Raw genomic sequence first — 22771 nt, forward strand, 5'->3', positions numbered from 1 at the left:
TGTAAGATCTTCAGACTGGAAATTGAGAGACATAAACTAATGGCTTTACATAGCATTTTATGTAAAATATGTATTATTGATTCACAGGGAACGTAAAATCCACTGAACCAAAGAAATGACATCAAACTGCATGTAAGCGCAGGACACTCAATCTTTAATTATGTCCCTGACTTTCGTCAAAGTAAAGTATGCTCATGGTTTACAAGTGAGCAATGATCAAGCTCCAATCCCACAATGCCCTCTCAAACACACGGTAAGTGATCTTTTGGCAAACTCTTTCCACAGGTGTCTGTTCTCGCATGTCTTTGTAACCTGATCACCGGCTGATTGACACCTACAAGGACGGACAAGCAGGACAAAGGGTTTCTGTTTTCGCCTGTGCTTCCAACACACACACACACACACAGGTGTGTGTCGAGGCTCATTAATCTCTATGAGGTCTTAGCTTTCACACTTCCTGCAATCTGTAGGATTAAACTGGGATTGTGGTGTCATGTGGACATTCATCAAGCTGAACAAATGAACATTGCTATAAATGTTGACATGCAACATATTTTTAGTGAGATTTAAGAGAACTTGATGAGGATGCGTGTGGAAATCTGAGCATTATATTTATCTGCCACTTCTGCTCTGCGTGGAGATGGGTTATACTCATAAACACATAATAATAAAACTATAAAAACATCCCGTCCTTGTTACATCAGCATTAATAGAGAACAGCACTGAATAGAGATCCACTTCAAGATAGATGATTATCTATTTATTAGTTAAAAAATTCTAAATGTAAAGCAATTTTTATAAAGCTAATTGTCAATGTTAAAATTGTGTTTAACTATACGATTTAAATACTACATTAATAAATTACATATACATATATTAATTTGCCATTTAGTTCTGAAATGCACATTTAAGTTAAAGATAAGTGTCCACTAGAGGACACACATGGGCAGCTTTATTGAAAAGAAAAGATCAAATCTTTAATCATTAAACAGGATAGCTACTGTATATTTGATTTGACCTGATTAACTGAAGCTAATAGATGTTGTTTTGATCATGTGTAGGCCTACATGAAAATCTGAAAGATAAATTAACCAAAAAGCAAAAGTGCTTGGACTCAGAGCAGTGCATGGATGACTGAGACGGTGTCCAACAGTGTTTTTGACTGTAGCTGTGAGGATCATCTGCTGAGTGTGTAATGTTCACTGATCATGTGTGTCTGAACCTGCCGTTGAGCAAACAGGTGAATGTTTGCTGGATAAACAGCAGAAGTCTAAAAGCAGATAGACAGAAGTATGAAAGAGGACTTTCATCTTTAGCCCGTTTCTCTCCTGCTACGCTACCAGTCAAAAGTTTCTGATTTCTGAAGGATCATGTGACACTGAAGACTGGAGGAATGATGCTGGAAATACAACTTTTATCACAGCAATAAATTCCATTTTATTTATTTTAGATAGTAAAAATATATCACAATAGTACTGCTTTTGCTGTATTCTGTACAAATAAATGCAGGCTTGGTGAGCAGAAGACATAAAAAAAAAACAATAAAAATCTTACGGTATTAAACCTTTTGACTGGTAGTGTACATGCAACTTCTCTTGGCTTGTGAGGTTCTGTTTAAAACTAAAACTTGAATACAAAAATACAAACTAATTTAATACATAATAAGTAAATCAGTGTCTATGCCAATACAATAACACTGGTCCTAACCCCAGTTTGATTTAAAAAAGTTCACCTAACTATAAGCATTAAAGCTGAAAGAACTTGTTGTCTTATAAAATAATTATTAAATGAATATAATAATAATAATACAGAGAGAGTCACAGTTTTAGAAGCATGTCAACCTGTTTTTCTTGCTAAGCTTTATAACCTGAGTCATGATGTGACCGAGCCAATCCAGCACATGAAAGAGGAAACAGGTTTGATGACAGCCGGACCTTATTGTGTTAAAAGGGGAAGCATTCGGTCTACACAAATCCACAATCCTCCGACAAGATGCCAACACACTGACAAAACACGTGCAATCGAGAGTACAGGGGAATGGATGGGGAAATTAGCCTCTGTTCCTTGAACACTGGGACAAAACAGCCAACAGCACAGCAGAAATAAAGGGCACACTTGGGTTATACCAAGAGATTATTCTGAAATTCGAGACACAAACTCAGGTTACTGATAAATATCGATTTATTGTTCTCACTTAAAAAGTCCTGGCACACTTGTCATTTGTTTCTCATTGCACTTCATTGTATGTACACGTTTAATAAATCAGCGTTTAAATATCTCTCATTATATAGCTCTATATTAAAATCAACAGTCTCTTGCTATAGGATCTCTACTGTGAGACAAGACAAAGGCAATCATGGTGCACTTCTCGCTCTCTTCATCTGTATTCAGACAGTCTTTGTGTTAGTCCACGGTGGCCATGTAAAAGGTCGGAGGTCACCGCTCGTGTTTGGACATGGTGTCTCCTCTCTCCACCACCGCCAGTCCATTCCCTCCGCCCGGGTGCTCCTTCAGCATGACGTCCACGAAGAGCTCGGCCACGACGGGACAGTGTTCAGACGCCACCCCGCCCCACGACCAGTTATCAGGGATCCAGGGGTTGGTCAGGCCCTCGCGCACCACCCAGCAGTGACCTGCAGGGGGCACCACAAACACATGCAGGTATAGCCAACAGCACTAAACTGAGCAAACACGCCAGGAAACTTGACCTTTCTATTCAGGAATAAATTACATTTTATAATATATTTACATAAGAAACTGTTTTTTTAAATTGTAATAATATTATACAATATTGCTGTTTTTTATAAAAAAAAACTAATAATAATAAATGCAGAGCAGAAGAGACTTCTTTCAAAAGAAAATACAGTACGTACATTAAAAAAATGTATATTTCTCCAGCCCTAATGTGTTCAATCTTACCTGTGTAGATCTTCTTGAGAGAGCGACTGGTCCAGATGTTGTCCAGACAGCGGGATCCCTGCGGGGCGCGGGTGCTGATGTTGGTAAAGACGGATGGCGCGAGGAGGGCGCACAGTTTCTCTTTCCTCAGGCACTCCATCTCAGGGCTGTCCGGAGCCATGCCAAAGTGTCCCAGCACCAGCAGCTCTCTCTCACCTACATCAGCAACACCGACACAGAAACATTCAGGGCTGCTGACGTCACGTGCAGTGTTATTTCATTTCTGAACACCCAGAATCAGTCCGGACACAGCACAAACACGTCAGCACAGAAGATGAGTCCTGCAGTGATGGTGGACAGACCTTTGAGAGTGTCCTGGAGAGCGGCGCTCAGTCTGTGAGCCTTGAGCTCATCACATGAGCCTTTTCTCTTCTGTTCTGCCGGCGACGGTGCTGCCGTCAGGTGCAGACTGACCAGCGTGAGCTCAGACGAGCCAATCTAAATACAGAGACAAGTGGGTGAGAATTATCGCTTGCATTATCAAACAAGAACACAGAGAGACTTATGATGAGATGTTGGGAGTCAGTAAGAATGTTTTCATGATTTCAATCATCAAGGCTGCATTTTTTTATAGTTAAAAATACAGTAAAATTGTGAAATATTATTACAGTTTAAAATAACAGTTTTTTATTGTAATATATAGTAAAATGTAATTTATTCCTGTGATCAAAGTTGAATTTTCAGCATCATTCCTCCAGTCTTCAGTGTCACAGGATCCTTCAGAAATCAGTATAATATGATGATCAATGTTCAAAGCATTTTTTTCAGGATGCTTTATGAACAGAAAGTACACATTCACCATCTATTATCATAAGTAAAAATTTCTGATCACAAAAGTAGTGTATGTGTAACTTAAATAGCACAAATAAAACCGTATCATGAAACAACTCTATAAAACAATAAGCTTGGCATCAATCACAGATACTAGAGAGCTGTTTTCCAGTTTAACTTACGTAAAAATGTCCAATGTACGGCTGAGTGTGAGGATGCTTTCCATTTCCATTAGTCGCAGGGTTTTCCAAGACAGTGGCATCCTTCATTTCGATCCCAGAAGAGCTGTCCCACAGGAAACCTGAGTACTCGGTAGCCTACAGGAATACAGCACAGCCTCAATAATGACCAGGATCTGATCAATAACATTAATAACATAATGATAACTTGGGTACCCTTTCTTTCTGAGAGTTTAAGAGCCTGGACTCTTCTAAACAGACTGAATTTAAGTCTTAAGGCCTGTTCACTCCCAGAACAATATCATTAATAATGACTGTTATGACAGTTATATCCGCATCCAGACCGCACACTTTTGTTTGGTTTATTATAGTCCGGTTAAATGCTCAAGCTTTTTAAAAGCAGGATGGATACTGATTGGCTGGCACAGTTTTTGTCGTTCATCAGCTGGAAAAAGAATCCGTTTGAAAGTGATTCCACAGATGTAGTTCCTCTGTGTCGTCATCATTACAGTTGTGACGTTCTATTAATTTAAATATAAAACGGAATGTTCCAGCTCTTGATTCTGATTGGTTGAGCCGTGTTTGAAGCTGTTCTTAATGACTCTACAAACATTCAGCTTTGTTTACTTCTGTGTGTTGCCCGGCAACCACATTGTTGGAACCACAACTGTCTCTGAGGAACTACATTGTTTGGTGGAAGAATACTGTTTTTATTAATACCATTACGTCTGTAATTTTATGAAACTATGTATGTGGGATAACCGTTTTATAAAAGCAATAAGCACCGTGAAGCCGTGGTTTACAGTGAATTTATAACAGCTAACGGGGTCGTGCCTAAAAATGCTCCTCAGCTGTTATAAATTCACTGTAAACCACGGCTTCTCAGGGCTTATTGCTTTAATTTAGAATCATTTTTCAAATTATATGGAAAAGCAGAGCCAAGACATTCTGCTAAATATCTCCTTCTGTGTTCAAGGTAATAATATAAATCACACGGGTCTGAGGCAAATAATAGCTGTATTTCCTTAATTTAATTAATCCAATACAATACAAACTATTGAAACCTGAATTCTATTAACTAGTTAAACTATTTACATTTGAATTCTATTAACTAGTTAAAATAAAGCAGAAATCAAATATAAATATTAGAGGAAAAACGTAAGCTTAAAAAAACGTTTATTTCAGTTCGTTTTCAAGGCAACATTTCTAAACTTTTGCATTGCATTATTTATTTTATTTTTTTTTACAAATAAAAGCTAAACAGAAATATAAACAAACAAAAAATTCAATCACAAATGCACATGACAAAATTACAAAAAATAAATAAAATTAAAACGGGAATTGAAAATCTAAAAATAAAAACTCATTCACATGTACACAAGTACTATAATAGTAAATAACAACACTAAAATAACTCTGATCCATGAAAGAGAATACTTTTCATTAAATTAAATTGATTAAATTATTGTGTTAAGTTTTTTATGTTAAAAATACAGTAAAATTGTAAAATATTACTACAATATAAATTTTAAAATGAAAATGAGAAGCTAATTCAAAATGTTATTAAACAACATGGTGGCAAAGTACAACACTCCAGAGCTCTTTGAAACAATGGTTGCCAGATCGGACAAGTGAAGCGTTTCCCAGCAGCACAAGACACAGAGCCTGCAGATTTGCATAGATAGAGAGCGTATGAATTGGGGTTTGTTCATGTGACTGTGCGTGTTCAGCTAAAGGCCACTGGATCCTTGTGTATCAGTTTAGTTTTTACCCTTTGTGTCTGATGTCCATTGATATGTGCAGAGAAAGTGCAGATAAGAGATCAGGGGGAAAGTACACACCGCTCGTGTGCATTACAACAGATCTCTATTGAAAATGTCATCAGGTGCAGGTATTGAAAATGAATGCTGATTGCGCTCACTGAGGTGGAAATGATTCAGGATTCAACCCACACAAACTTCTAAAAACAGGAACCTGAACCTGAAACTTTCTTTCTCTGAAAACCCATTGCGGTAATAAGTTATCACCCATTATTCAACTAGAGGAATATATCCGGTCTAATACATCCCTCGATTCTTCTTTATATTTACAGTAGTGCTCTGTGATGAAGAGCAGGCCTGTGTGAGTGGAGACGTGCGAAATCTCTTTCATTTGTCCTACATGACAGCTCAGTTTCAGTGGTGTTTATATCTGCCACATGTTTCCTGTGTGGGTAAACAGCACTATCCAGAGAGCAGCTAGTGTTCAGACTCCTCCAGACATGGCCAAGATCTTGAACTATTGGTGAAGTGCTTTGGCGTCATTCATGTTCTTCATCCTTAAAAGGCAATTTTAAGTGTTGCACGGACTGTCTGTATGCTGTAGCAGCAGATATTTGCTTCTTAAATATTTGTACGTTTGCGTATATGTGTGTGTATAAGTGTTGCAGGGAGCCAAGCTTACGTTACTGGACTGTCCGGTGGGTTTCTCTGATACGGCACATTTCCACAGGCCTCTGGCGCTCTTCCACTTGCGTACGCTGCAGAGAGACGGCTGATTCAGCTCTGCACAAAACTGACACAAACAAACACAACGCACAGCCGATTAGCATTGAAACATGATAGAGCCTTACACTTCCTTGTGGGGATGCCCCTGTAAGCAGCTTTGGCCCAAAACTAGGAAAAATACATACTTGATATTGCATTTTATGATGATTTATGTCGGGGTTTTTTTTAAGACATCTGTAAAATAATACTGCAATTGAAACCTTTGTTATTCACGCATGTATTTCTTTGGTTTTCAAGGGGTCAAAACAGAAAAGTCAAATAAAATATGAAATAACTTTTCTATTATTACACACATAGAAAATCTTTTTTTTAAAATGTACAACATGGCTTTTAGATATTATAACTGGTATTCAGTGCTTCAATAGCCCTCAATGACACTCCTACTGAAAATGCATGATACATATTGCATACTTATCTATTCAATAATCATGTTTAAAAGCTGAATTTGTGTTAAAAACTACATTTCCAATGATGCTGTACAAAAAAATCCATCAATCCGAGTGGCGGAGAGTAAATCTAAATGAATGTTTTGCAATCAACTTAAAATATATTGTTTCTATGGACATAATCAACACATTTAAAATAATATTTTTGTTTTTTGTTTTTGATGAGATCGTCATTCTCAGTGCTTCCTGGGATTGTAGTTATTTCTACCCTCACTAAAGCTTTTAAGTACACCGTTTTATACCATTCTCTTTTGTCCATGTCCCAACTGATGACAGAATTATCATTTTTCTGTGAGCTAATCTTTTCTGTGGGGTTTAGATCTGCAGTTATTTCTAACCACCGTCAAATGATTGTGAAACATTCCTGGAGTTTATGGTCACCTCCTGCTGGAGGACCTGAAGAATCAGCTTTCTGGTGCTGGGCCTTACATTTTGGGCACCATTTAGACCTGGTATTACAAAGTGGTTTGGTGGATCCAATCGAAGTGGACAACGCTATAAAGGTGTGAATGTGGTGCAAGACCTTTTCCACTTCCGACCACTTTCAGAAGTAGTCAAAAATGCGAATGTGAATGCGTTGGAAAGTCCACTTCCACTCAACTGACTGAGCTAATTCCCAAACGTTACGAGGTTCACTTCCTATCAGTTACTTGACACAATTTGAATGTTAAATTATATCTAAATTCAATTACAATGGTAAGTAAGTGTATGTGGCCCATTAAAAATTTATGCATAAACAACAGGAGAAAACTGAGAAAAACGGAATAAAATGACAAATGATAGAAATAGAATAAACAGGCCAACAAAAAAAAAGGTTTCAGCTAAATAATTAAATAAAATAAAAAAAGTCTGACTGGTTTCATTTTTATGGCTGCACCATAAGGAAACAGAGATGGGTGAAAGTGCATCCTGTTTGTTTTCTATATTTTACAAAAGCACAGTTTTGTTCATGTTGTGAGTACACATCAATAAAAGCCTCTCTTGTGCACACATTTTGATGTTTATAAGCCTTTATTGTTAAAAAGGAATGCCATTAAACTATAATTTTTCAGCACAATCTTTTCTGATTACACAATATTTCCTGATTTTTTATCTTATTCTTTGTGAATACTGGTGAAATATAAAGGATTTGCTGACAACTTATAGGTGAATATAACTTATTGTTTTTTTTCTCTCCTTGTCTCTCTGTCCATCTCTCTCTCAGCACAGTTTTGACTGACTTGTGTAGCAGATTTTTATCCACGCATTAAACATCTTAAAATCATCTTAAAATAAGTATATATATAAAAAATAGCTTTAGGCTCATATGTAAATTGCACAGTGGACAGAACAGACAGATTAAAACACCAGGTGTGAATGGGAATGTCTCTCCCTCGTCTACTTGTGATCCATTTGACCAAAACACATCTTAAGTTCAGGTATAAACAGTGCCTTGATCACCTCACTTCAGAGAAGCCAAACCCTTGGTAAGATTTTAAACAGATCTGTGAATCTTCTAGCAAACCCAAGCTGGCGTTATTCTAGCAAAGAGTATGTGTCCACATGAGCTGGGAAATCTGATAACTACATCTGACATTCCCATTACCTCCTGTTCTGTTCTATAATTAACCAGGAGAGTTTCCTGCAGGGCACCAGGGGACGGAGCCAGAGCGTCATTATCATCAGCTGATCGGTAAAGAGCGCCGGAGGAATGTGGGCTCAACAAACCTCTTCACTGATGTCAAAACAAACCAAAATCAAAACAAAACCCTCCAAAAATGACCAGCGGGTGTCTATGCGGTGCCTTGTCTTCTGGGTTCTGCTGGGGATCTTGTGTAACAGTAACTCTGTAAACAGCACAATAAGGCACAGGTGTGCATAAGTTACTGTGACTAAAGACAGGTGATGACGGGGCTTTGGCGCTGTGTTCATCAATGACTGGTACAATCTCATTCACACTGAGAGCTAACCAAGTGAAGCAATCGATTCCCACACATGATGATGATGAAGATGGTGAACACTAGTGAACATGAATCATCTGTGTTTACACTAAAAGCTGTCACTCTTAAACTCTGACCGCTGCACAAATAACAGTTCTAGTGCTAAAGTGTGTTTTAATAGTTTGAGTATTGGTGAAATCATCTACACTACCTAAAATCCTGAAGAGAGAACCTGCTAATTTATTATTATTTAAATGCTGTTATAAAAATATTTATATTCAGATTTCCAAATATAATCGTAGTATTTATAAATATTCTGAACCGGCTTTTATTCACTGCAAAAGAGGTCAGCAGGAATCGGTCAAGGCCTAGTGAAAAATGTTATTGAATCATTCTCCCTACACTCTGCTAAAATATTATATATATATATATATATATATATATACTTTTGCAATGAACTATAATAAATACATAAATATATATAAAACATTTAAAAAGTTCTTATTTTTAGTTTCTTGTTCATATCATTCAAAGAAATTAATTCACTCCTAGAAAGAAAGTTATCATTTTTCCCCCATATATAATATGTATTTTAATGCTGTTATTCTTCTCAGAGTAGGTTAGTATGGTTCATGATTTTTTTATTCATAAGTTTTTAATAAAGTATCTTTCCTCAAATGTTTATTTCTGAGAGAAAAAGAAAAAAATAAAGAAAAAAAATTAATAAAAAGGTAAACTTCCAAACCAACTATTGAAATTAATGATTGAATAGATTCATTTAGATTTTAATTTTGATTTAACTATTTATATACATAGCTTTTAGCACTCCATGAAACATTTTTATAATCTGCATTGTTTTCAAAGTGAAGGTGTCACATGGATCAATTGAGTGAACTTCCTTTGAGATATTTTGGGGAAGTCTTCTGATAATGCTTGATAGATTGGGACCATAATATTTCTATATTTCTGAGAGAGAGACATGCAATTACAGTCTAGATATAAAAATATTGATGGTGTCTCTGACTCTGGTTCTTTATGCCACCTACACATTGACCTCAACCAGGACACAAGGATCAATACTGTTCTCATACCTTTAGAAAGAGAGAGAAGGAGACCTACAACAGATTGTGGCTGATGCAAAGAGCTGCAAATGATTGACCGTTTCCATGAGAGCACGCAGCGCAATATTGTGAAATATTGTGATCTAACTGAGAGAAAGAGACACAAGCGGAAAGACTGAGTAAGACCAGGAGACAGAGACAGAAGTGTGAGTGCCTTTGCTGGTCTTTCAAGGTTTTTTTTATTTTTTTATGAGAGGTCTGATTTGCCCTCTTATAAACTCACTGATGACTCACAGCTCCGATGTCTGAGGGAAATCGCTTTGGTCACGAGGAGTTTAGTGGAAATGTGCATTTATAGCAGAGCAACAGCTAAACCACTAACTCCATGGAAACCAAGGCAAGCTATAAACAAACAGCACAACAATCACCCGGCGCTCTTCAGATCAAAATCTACTGTAAGCGCTGTGGCTTTTTGCTTAAGTCTGTATGCTTCAGCTTTAGCAGTAGCTGTAAGATGATGGGTTTGTAAGGCTGTGGCCTAAAACTAGATATTTATCAAAAAATAAATAAATAAGACGAGCCTTCACTAGGTCCCAACTTCCTGTTTCAACAAGAAATATTGATATCAGTTCCTCAGTCCATTCCATGGATACCGCCTGTAATACCATCATTTCACAACATGAGTTAATGTCAGACTGAGTACAGAGAGGCAACAAGCCCATGCCATTTCATTCTGGGTCGAGTTAGAGAAATGTGCCTTTCCGTCTCTGTCCATCCAGTCAGCACTTGCAGAAAACAGTCTAGAGGAAAGAACATCACGCCGAGTTCAGACAGCAGCAACAATGCTGTTAACATCGTTCATTCATGCCCCATATGACTCGCAGCCGGGAGAAAGAGAAACAAGCTAAGAGAAGGAATAAACATGAAGGATGCAAACAGAGCACCAGGCACTTTTATCCGAAAGCATTCTACACTGTCATTTTTATTCTTTATATAAACCCATTAAAATTAGTTCCCAGACGTTTACTTACCCACCTTGTTTTGCAACATGGAAGTAAGCTGTTTTCTGTGAATGTGCAAGACTTCTGACTCTTTAGCTGCTTTAGACACATAACTAGAAGTGCATTTCATGTTATTGCTATTAGAACAAAACATTAACATAATATGATAACAAATCTTTTGTACAGCCAAAAATAATTGATGAGATCAGAAGTCTCTGCGCTGGAAAAATAGGGTGGACAGCAACTATTTACATTTTACAGACTGAACTTAAACATACACTTAAATTTTGTTTTACAGAAATATATATTTTTTTCACTGACAAAACACTAAATGTGAGCTTTTACACAAAGAATTAAAATTGATGTTTCCACTAAATTATTAGATAAGTTTTTGTTTATGTTTTTTTACTTCCAAACTGCACTTTTTAAAGTATTTTACTGTTTAATTACACTACATTTCCCATTAAATCTATTACAGTTTTACCATTAACCAATTAACAGGTTTACACTGTCGTATCTTTTACAATGCTTTACCATTAAATTTATGCTCATTTAAATATTTTTTACTGAATGATTAAATTACTGTGCATTTCCATGAAAGCTGATCTCAGGTTAGTAGCACTGATAACAGTTACTCATGTCACCTCATATTGCCTACTGTCATTAAAACGATTATTTTAGGGCCAGTTGTTATTGATAATGGCAGTCGGTGCCTATGCACCCCTCACAGGGATAACTGCCCTGGACCTCAAGGGCGCAGTGGTGATCAGGTTCACAGCTCGCACCCTGCGAGGATTGAACCAGCAACCTTCCAATCACCAGCCCTAAGGTTAAACCACTATGTCACACCAAATCAGTATGGCGTGTCCCAGAAAGACGAGCAGGACGGTAAGAAGCTCTGTACTCTGCAGTGAGAGAAAGAGAACAGAAATAGAGTGTGATTGAAAGAGGAGACGGTAGAAATATGGGTCGACTCTCACTGAATAACTGCTGCTCTGCTAACCTATTTTACTAGTCTATAACCAGCATCAGGCAGTGCGGAGAAGACCCCAAACACAGCACACACACACACACATCTTAAAATAGAAAAGAATCATGATTTTAATAGGTTAGGTAGAAACGAAAGGAGAGGGAGGATGACATAAAAAATCTGGTTTATAAGTTATTGCTAAAAATCAGTTCCGCAGTGGTGAAAATTAATGGGATTTTTACCTCCGGAAACAAAAAGTTGAACATTATTCTGACATCTGGTCTATGTAATTGTCAGTTTGAACATCTTTAACAGCCAGCATCAAGTTTTCCAAAACATTTGCGTGCCAAGTTGCACCGAACTGCCAAAATGACTTCAAAGCGTCAGAATGAGTTTGAAATGATGTCACACCGTTTCATTCTTCGATCTGAAGTATAATGGGGCTTTTTAACCACTAAACTGCACAAAATTAACAAGGAGGATCAGGTGGTTCTTATAGAGACACAGCGGACACATACGGATGTGAAACACCAGGCTAGTGTGTAAAAGTGAAGAGGTGTGTGTAGAAATCTGACACTACCTTGTCTAAAGCCTCCCGATCCACCAAGTCTTGAACCGCTAGCAGCTTGATGCTGGAGAGAGAGAGAGAAACAAGGCATGTGAGACTCAGTTTACACCGGGTGACGACAGCTGAGGTAATGACAATGCTCTGTTTTCAGTCCTAATAACCGTTGAGCTGTTTGTTAATGATTTCTCAAACACACAAGTAGAAATGTCAGAGCTGCTCTTTTCATTAAACGATTGTGTAAAGTTAAGATGACAGATGATATGAAAACCCCACACTTCCCTCAGTAGTGCTCTTGTGCATCGGGGTCCTCTGGGAGCAATGCTAACAAAATGTTCAAGAAGGTCAGCTCCATTACTGGACTCATCTTTGACAAAGTCAAGATCTGCCTGTCCTCGGGACTCCCCGAATATCTCTGCTCCGGCACACTGAGAACAATATGCCTAGGTTTTGTTTCATGAAATATGGACTACACAGACTACTCTCACATCACCTTTATTATATTTGCATCTAAATACATATAAGCCTTTCTGAGCAATTGTTTTGACCAGGACAGTGTAATTTTATTATTATTATTATTATTATAGCATTTACTAATATTTTGAATTAGCTTCTACTTTATTTCCAGATTTCATTTTAATTTAGCTTCAGTTTTAGTCATTAAAAAAAAAAAAAAAAAAATTGTTTGTTCTTTTTAAAATATTCTTAAAATATTTAAATAAATACAAATCTGGCAACATCTAAATCTTATAATTAATTTAATAATATGACCAAAACAATTAACCAATTAACAAAAAAAATATGTTTTTATAGTATTAGTTTTGGTTAACGAGATCAACACTGGTTCTAGAGGACTAAGAGCAATGTGTTAATTAAATCTAATAAAAATGTACAATGATGAAGCAGACACTACATATTCTGGACTCTATAATAGGCCATCTCACAATGTTTGGAGACACTCTTGACAGAAGTCATTAGAAAGCCCTGCTAAACTCTTCTTCGCACCCCAGCAGTCCCTCATGAATATTCACGAGCAGACTGAAGCTCTGCTCTCGGTGGAGGACTGGAAATGTGGCAGAGTGTATAAGACATACACATTCATTTTCTGTTCCAAACACACACTGTATATTCCAGCGGACATTACTGCCGTGCATAGCTTCATTTTGACCTCTTGTGAGGTGAACTGGAGAAAATGTAAGCCATCCTCTCGACGGGGATGTTTATCTACACTGGAGCTTTACAACTTCAGACTGGAGCCACGAAGTCGGCGTGAAATAGAAGAGCTCAGAGAGCGACTATAAACACAAATCAATTGTACTGTACTGTCAGGAGGAACAGAACAGTCCTGCAGGTTTCCCAGAGTTCACAGCGTCTCACTACTCGGCAAAACTGCTGAAGGGAGTCACTTTTTCCATGTTAAAATTCCTACTCCAAGTGGAATCCGAGCAGAATCAAGTCGTGTGTCTCTGATCAACAGTAAAGGAGTCAATAGCCCATTTCTCACTAAACTGCCTTAAAATTGGTGGAACACCTTTACCGGTAAATACAAAAGTGCACTGTTCACACAGGCGTTTTACACATAAAGCACCCTTCACACATCAGTTTGTAAACACCAGGACATTCTGTGACATCACTGACCGGAAGTGACCTCATGTAAACATGAAGGGGTAAACACGCTCAGTGTTTTTGTTGATGTTTCATTCTTGTGCCAAAAGATAACAATCATTCAGCTGTTTTTTTTTTTTTTTTGTTCGAAGACATCATATTAGACGACTTTAGACATTTCTTTGACTTCCGTAAACAGCGTCATCAGCGTCAGAGTCTTATGATCGGCTCAGAGCAGATATTTGACATCAGTGTGTTCATACACGTACGTACTGCTCATCTAGTTCTGCGTTCACACAGAGCACATTACTGCGTGTTTACTGGTAATGTTGCAACATATCATACTGGTAAATTACTGGAACAAATTTACCATTGTTTTTAAAAAGGTCCAGTTCACACGTGATCTCTTAACGGTAATTCACCTGTAACGACTGCATGTGTGAAAGGGGCGTAAAGTCTCTCACTTTTACCCACTGGGTTAACAATGTAACCTGCAGAAAAAGTCATTGAAAAATGAAGATATCAGAACTCTGACAGACTTTTAAAGATTTAAAGATGTCTATAGTAAAACTGTTTCAGTGGTCTGTTAGTTTCGGGTTAGTTTCCTGATCATCTCCACACAGTAACACAGGCTCAACCAACGCAGTGGATTGGGGGCGGGACTAGCTGTTTTTAAACCAATGGGAGACAGGGGGAGGGTTCATTAAACCTAGCTGAAAACTCTTATACTTGCCATTCTGATGCTGCTAGTGAAGAGATGACACGCTTCACTTTATCTCTGATAATAAAACCTTCCTGGCCTGTGGACACAAGTTGATTTCAGCTCAAAAAACCGTTCAAGAAAGACAAACAGAAAGATAGAGGAGAGAATCCATCCTTATTTTTACAGCTAAGGCTGAAACTGAGGACACAGATCCTGTTTAGAAAACAAACAGTCAGCCACCACCCTATATGTGTGTGTGTGTGTGTGTGTGTTCATTTGATTAGTTGGTGTTTATATGTGTGTGTGTGTTATTAAAACTGGGATCAATACACTTCAACACTGAAAGCCAAGCAGCTGCTCCCTCATAAAATAATAATAATAAAACCCCATAAACATTAATAGACATTAAACAAACACACAGTAAAATGATTATATAAGCACCACAGACAACGTTCTCCACAATCACGAACCCTCACGTGAACCTTTCATCAATCTATGTTAATATAAACGTATAAATATAACTTGTTCAACAGCCTGAAATGTTACAATAGTATAAAAGGACATTAACAAACATTAATAAACGGTGAGAAGGTGTTGTTCTTTGTTAGTTTGTGTTAGCTATTGCATTAATTGATGTCTGTGCAGAACGTCACGGCTAAGTGTTATCATAGTGAGCTTTCTTTCACTTAAAAGAGTCTTCATGTAGTTCAACAAGACCATAAACACGATGAAGAAGTATGTTATTGAGTATATGACTCAGATGGCATGGGAAGAGAACCTACTGTAGATTAGCATACAGTAATAAAGCCTGTGTTAACCAGAGAAGGAACGACCTCGAACTATTGGTCATCCAGCAATCAAACAACAGCCTGATCTCCATTATCTGCCAATAAACTCCTCACATCATCTCATCATCAATCTGTGTGGCACTGGGAGCAGATTGTGATCATCCTGAATGCTTAATTCAATCAAGCTCAAATGTCTTCCAAGCTGAAGCACATTGTTCTTCAATCTAACTGATGGATTTATTCTTGTTTTGTTTTGCAGAAGTACTGTAGATGTTTATCATTGAAATACAAATGAGAAGTGGTTTCTATTGTATATTTCTGAGCAGCGTTTACTAAATCTAAAGAGAATCTAAAATATATGACTAAATAAAAAAATAAAAAAACTTGAAAATGTGTCAGATATTGTCAAATAAGTACTAAAATCACTAAAACTGAAAATAAAAAATTAATGGCTAATTTTAAAGATTAATAAACAGTGCATTTATAGCTGGTCTTGTTTGGTCAGTTTGCCATCGACACATACTTTCTTTTCTTAAATCCGTTATTTACACATATTATCAAATTAGCATATTTTCACATAAGCAAACAACTCTGTTCCTCAATTTTTTGCATGTTACAGACAGGGTCAAAAGTTAAAGCAACCACAGCCAGGGGTGGACTTATAAACAACGTAAGCGGCTCTTAGGGCCCCGGCGAATCTGATATTGGCAAAACTGGAGATCTTTTTGTCCTGCGCTGAGTTCTGCAAGTTTGCACATCCTCTCATTATAATAACGTGCATGGTATGATCTATCTCAGACAAACCCAGCAACCAAGATTTCATTTTCCTTTGGTGCCGGATTTCTTTCATCTGAAAGATTTCAAATCTCCTTCTTCAGAGGAGTTCCTGCGTCAGCCGAGCAACTTCCATTGAGAAGAATGGCTTTCAGATTCCCCAAGCATTATAAACTGTTCTAAAGACTACAAGTGCAAAACACAAACTGCAAATAAACGCTCAGCGCTAACACAGCTGTAGTTATGTTTCAATCAATGAGAGAGTGAACCTTGAGGGAAAAAAACAGACAAGGTCCAACTCTGTCAAAATGTAACTGGTGAGTCTGCAGTTCTGCATGTGTTCGGCAGTTTATTACAGCGCTAAAGGATGGACAAATGATCTATAGACACAACAACAAACAGGTCCACATATCCTGTCCCATTGTGTCACTTCCTGCACTTGTTTCTATATAATAACTTTCAACGGGGCGTTGTGTCAGCAGAAAAGTAAAGGTTTGCAGAGAATTGAAAACAACGACTTCGATCCAGCCTCAGTCTTAGGAATAAATCAACAGCATCTGCCTCTTTCTCGCAGTCTGTCATTCGTGTCAGTCAGCCCAAACTGTTGCAAGGAAACCTTTCGAAATCCAATTTTGCAATAAAAATTAAACCTCTTGCAAAATGACCATGACAATCCGCATCCTATGTAGGGCGATATTACTCAAGGTTTGCTGAGGACAGCTGGTCCTCACTACGACTGGTGCTCACGCTTGAGTTAAAGGGGTCATACGATGAGATTTCATGTTTTTCTTTCTCTTTGGAGTGTTACAAGCTGCTCGTGCAAACAGGAGATCTGTAACGTCACAAAGATTACATTCTCAAGCCAAAAGACTCCTCCAAGCCTTCCTAAAACCCCTCGTTTAAACACGCCCCACATGTCTACATCACTATGTGGAAAGATTTGCATAACGCCGCCCAAATGTTCACGTGTATTAATGTTGATGTCGCGGAGATGCTGTTTATTTCGTCGTGAAAGCGAAACTACTTTGTTTGGTCTTCCAAAAGAGGACACAGCTAGAAATCAGTGGTTACGTTGTGTTTACAACACTGTTCCCGAACAGAACAACTCATATATTCGAGTGTGTGCAGCACATTTCATGAAGGAAAGTTTCCTGAACCTGGTAAAGGGTGTTACATTTCCATCACACGCTTGAGGTGTTCAGCCAATCACAACGCACTGGATAACTGGCCAATCAGAGCGCACCTCGCTTTTCAGAACGATGAGCTTTGTAAAAATCAACGCTTTTCAGAAAAAACAATAATGTACAGTATGTGGAAAATAATGTGTTTTTTTTTTTTTACCTTAAAACGCATAAACACATTGCATTACACCAAATACACCAAATAATGTTCTTTTTAGCAACGTCATATGCCCCCTTTAAAGATACGGACAAACTAGCTATTATTACAGAGTAATAATAAACCATTTGTGCAACAGATATTGGGTCTCATGCACCAACCATGCATTACATAAGAATTTGTGTGTGAAAAAAATATATGTATTAAAAAAAAAAAGAAAAAAGAACTAAAACCACATGTAAGCAAAAATCACATACTCTTGTAGGCATTTTAAATGTGTTAAGAATACATTTTAAAGACTTATTTAATAATATATTTTTAATTATACATATTTAATTTATTATTATATAATATTATACACATGCTGCATGTCTTTAGAAAACGTTGTTTGCAGAGAACGACCAAAATCTGTTACGAAAAAAAAAGATTGTGTGGACATTTCTTGGTGAGAAGTTCTCCTGATTCAATTCTGATTTATTCTGTCTTATCAAATTTGGCCAATTTCTAGGATTGATTTTCACTTGGTGGACAATAAAAAAAAAACAAGATCCAGATCCAGTCCTAAAAATGTACTTTACTGTAGAACAGGAATTTGGCTGAATGATGTTTTAAGCAAGGCCGTGCACTTCATCAAACTGCGATATGGACTAAAGTCAAGGAATAATAAACTTTAAAAAGACTGATTTTGAAATATGTTCTGCATCCAAAACATGGATTTTTGTGGAAGAAATGAAACTGTAAAAATTACACATGAGGTCAAATGCTGATCTTCTGCACCGGCAAGCACAGAAAATGTCAAATATAGTTTCAGAACAAGAAGCCGATCCTTTCAGAGATCTGAAACTGTCTCTGTGCACATGGCTCATCATAATGTAGTACAGCACCATGGAGACCGCACTCACAAAAGCCAGCTGAAGTTGACAGATACGGAGATGAGTACTTACAGATAGTTTGGCTCGGTGCTCTCTGTGCACGCTTCTTCTTTTCTCCGGAGTGAACTACAGTAACCTCTGATCATGCCGTCTGCTGGTTTCCTCCACTCTGTGTGTGTTTAACAAACCAGATTGGTCACGGCGTTTCAAGCAAACATCTCAAGCGCTGTGGGTTTTAATGTGTCCTTTTACATCGATAAGATATCACACATCAACCAGATTGCCATTCATTTACAGAGAAAACACATCAAGTATGTCTGAGACGTGCAAGTATTACACTTGTGTGCCGTTTGGCTGTACATAAATGATACTGCTTCTAATACAACAACATATGGACATTATAAATACATCTTCAAAAGTTTGCCTATTTATGTCAGTGCCTATGCATTTAGTATATCATTATGGGCAACATTTGAGCATATTGTAGACCTTCACTCTTTAAATCCAATCAGACGGTTAAGTGAGTTTTCATGGTTATCTAGTCAAAAGGTCAAAGCGTCACGAGGCTGTATTGATTCTCGGGTTTCTCAAGGGTTGTCACACACTAGACTGCATTCATCAACAGATAATGGCATTTCTGCTGTAAATCATTGCTATTTTAATCAATATTTCCTCCCGTTTCAGGTTAGACCTCACGTCTTCACGAGTGCAGGAGATCTCAGGTTACCCACAGTCATGTGAGCGGGAGTGTGATGGAAACAAACATCTGACGGGACGTTTGATTTCGGGTTTCAAGAAAGCAGTCATTTCCAGGACAGGGTTTGTTTTGAGATGGGCTGAATCTGATGCCGTTTGATTTACTCTGTAACTCAAGTGAGTTCTCCAAAAAAAAAAAAAAAAGGAGGAATGAGTTTGTAAAGTGATAAAGTGCCCTTGAGAGACGCTTGCTGCTGTTTTGTAAGCTGACGTGAGCTTTTAAATGCAGCAATATGCTGCTGTGTCAAAATGAATATTTCTAACACAGCAGAATTTGTCCAGTATCTGCATATGACCTTCTGTGATGAACGATGAACGAGGGGCTTCTTAAGAAATAAGTTAAGAAACGCCTTAAGATAAATCCCAATAAATTCTGTGCAATTCTTGACAAACTCTTGAATATGTTCTTAAGAAAAAAATATTATTGTTATTATTACTATTATTATTATTGTAAGAAAATGTCTCTATCTGAATAAATGATGGTTCTTGATGAAGCTTGCTAACAAGAGACAAGATAAGAAAATTCCCAAGAAGAGCATTTTATTCTAATGTTTTGATTTATTTCAGCTTTATTTTATACTTTTTAGAGTAAAGAACACTTATACTTATAAAGAATAGTTTTAGTGAATAACTCTGCTTCATCAACACAAAACCAGAAAGCTTTTCCTTTAATTTAACCCCTTATACACCAGATATCATTTATCATTAAAGTCACTCTTAAACATGAAAACAATAACTGATCTTTATGCAATCAAGCGGCACATATATTCTGCTACAACTGCCATCTTTGCTAATGTTTAAAAAATAACTAGTTATTTTGAATTTACTAATAATTCTGTTTAATAGGTCTAACAAAGCAGAATCGAAATCTTTCCAAATGCCCTCTGAACACGTTACACGAGCCTCTTGGTTGGGAATCACTGCTTTACAGAGACAGTTGCATTGCATGCATAGCTGTTACAGCATTCAGCACCGATGTTATTCATAACACTGTAGTCTCTCTGCCAATGAGAATACTACTATTTCAACCCTCTTCAACACACACACACACACACACTCAGGCTTATGTAACAACCCTCCCTGAGTCATGACAAGAATGAGGGCACGTACATCAGCAACACCCCTGAGTGAATTACAGTGTGTGTGTGTGTGTGTGTGTGTGTGCCATAAAACAACTAACAGTATAAACATTTGTCTTAGAATCCACCAATGCAATAAAACCTGGGCGGATCCTGCTGCGATGTGATAAGGTGCAGTCGACTCAGATGTGGCTTTATCATGTTCTTCCCTGCTGGCAGTCAGCGCACTAAGTTCTTAAAAGCTGCGAAAAACATCTGGTCTGTGATTTAGAAAATAATGAAACCATCAGACAACGCAGACTGCAAAAATCACGTCATTAATAATTAGAAACACTTTGAGTGTGACAATCTTACAATGCAATCCTCTATTGTAATCCTTAAAAAAATTAAAAAGAAATAAATAAATACACTTGATCTATTTGTGCCAGTAGTGCTTACACCAAACTGTCCAGTTTCATTCCTATCTATAATCTGAAAGTTTTCACCGAGGGGTTTGTTCATATATTATTTACCAGATCTACATAACATTTTAATCCTAAAATATTTTTACTATTATTATTATTATTGCAGGCTGTTCACAATATTTTATGTTTTACTGAATGATAAAAAAATAGATATCTAAAAACTCTGTCTGTAAAAAAAAAAAAACTCTAATGTGCTAATAAAAGGTGTGCATAAGTGGATTTTTAATTAGATAAAGCCTCATATGCATATTCAAAGAACATTTCAGAAATCCTCTAATATAAGACATTGTGCATGTCCATAAGCATGGTGCTATAAGGGTACTCGGATTGTACATCCAAAAATATGGTATTATCATGGTAGATGCGCACAAACCAAGGTAATACTATGGTAAAGTGTCAAAAAATGGTAACGTTATTATGATATTTTAAAGGTACTATTCTAAAAAGATCATAGAGCATGCAGAAGAACTTGTTAGCTCTGGAATAGAGTGCACTCACTCGTTTTCTAGGAGGGTCATACAGATGACCTCTCTGACCCCAGGGTTGTTGGCCTTCTCGCTGGAGCAGCGCTGCAGGTTCCAGGTGGCCACGCGCACCACGGGCTTCCCGTCGCGCGTGCCCGGCGGAGGCTCCACGCAGGGGCGCGCAGAGGTGACGAGCGGTGGTCCTTCGAGCGGAGCGTCCGGCTCCTCGCTGCCCTCACTGAAGGACACGGGGCTCGGCTGCGTGACGCCTCCGTTGGTGTTGGTGGAAGGAGTCCTGGAGCGCTCCACGAACACCTGGAAGCGGATGCGGTCCAGCAGGGACGAGCTGATGCTGGGCACTTTGACCAGGTCCTCGATGCTTCGGAAGGGACCGTGCGCGGACCGGAACTCCACGATGCTCTTGGCGAGTTTCTCGGTGATGCCGCGGACGCTCACGAGCTGCGGCGGCGTGGCGGTGTTTATGTTGACGCCGGTGCACGGCAGGTGCTCGTGCTCTTTGCGCAGAGACGAGGGCGACTGATTAGACGAGCTGTTCTTGCTCGACACGCAGATCTCTAGTTTAATAGCCTCTAGTTTCGTGGCACCGACCCCGCTGACCAGCGCCAGGTCTTCGACTTTCTTGAATCCGCCGATGCATTCGCGGTACTCCACGATGTTGCGAGCCACCCCGCGGTTGACGCCCGGGAGAGTCATGAGCTCCTCCTCGGTGGCGGTGTTGATGTTCAGCCGCTCCTGGTTCACCAGGATGTGGCTGAAGTTGCATGCCGCGCTGAACTTGCGCTTGCCCTGGCAGAAATCCGTGGGGTCCTTGGGAATGGACCGGTGGCACCCGAGATTCCCACCCATGTGTCCCGGTGAATCTGAAATGAAAGAGAATGAAACCCGTCCGGACCGCTACGCACTGAGCGCATATACTAATCCTGATATTTGAACTTGATATTTAACGCCGACACTTCACCAGCGATCTCTCGTTAAACATGACACGCTGTAAACACGTATCCCCGTCGGTTCTCGCTAAATTCGCCGTGTTGTCTGAGTCTCGGAGCAGAACGAACAGCGTCCAGACAGACAGACTGAACTGAAGTGAACTCCAGCGCGGTTTCTACTGTAATGTATTTCGAGGTATCCGATTCGCCGACGACTCTTTTCAACCGACTCTTTTTCATGATTCGATCGAATCAATTTCTTCAGCGTTCCTGAATCACTGGACTCTGAGGAGAGCTATCCGTGAGAAAACTGTAAAGGTCGGTGATAGGTTGGAACCATAAACAACTGGCAGATAAGAAAGTAGGATCATTTATTCAGAAAAAAAAACACTATTCGTGTATACAAATTAATAGAAAACAGTGATAACAGACATAACAGATTCGAAAGAATCGACTCTCAAATGAATCGGACTTCCCAAAGGTATTTCAAAGCACTAATCAAACATCAGAAGCGCTGGCGTCCAGTCGACGGGGGCGTGGCCTCCTGTCATTATTGCTGGCCATT

The 22771-nt window shown here is 38.4% G+C and overlaps 1 protein-coding gene across 1 annotated transcript; it reads right to left on the reverse strand.

Moving 5' to 3' along the window:
* Positions 1–2163: 2163 nt before the first annotated feature.
* On the reverse strand, positions 2164–22379 carry LOC113068266 (endonuclease/exonuclease/phosphatase family domain-containing protein 1-like). The gene is made up of 7 exons (XM_026240932.1): positions 21294–22379; positions 12432–12483; positions 6351–6461; positions 3912–4046; positions 3261–3396; positions 2920–3114; positions 2164–2633 (listed from the first exon to the last, which is right to left on the reverse strand). Exons 1-7 carry the CDS (start codon positions 22124–22126, stop codon positions 2437–2439), a joined length of 1659 nt encoding a protein of 552 aa, XP_026096717.1. The 5' UTR covers positions 22127–22379; the 3' UTR covers positions 2164–2436.
* Positions 22380–22771: the final 392 nt, after the last annotated feature.

Source organism: Carassius auratus, linkage group LG44F (genome assembly GCF_003368295.1).
Source record: "Carassius auratus strain Wakin linkage group LG44F, ASM336829v1, whole genome shotgun sequence".
Classification (NCBI taxonomy): Eukaryota; Metazoa; Chordata; class Actinopteri; order Cypriniformes; family Cyprinidae; genus Carassius; species Carassius auratus.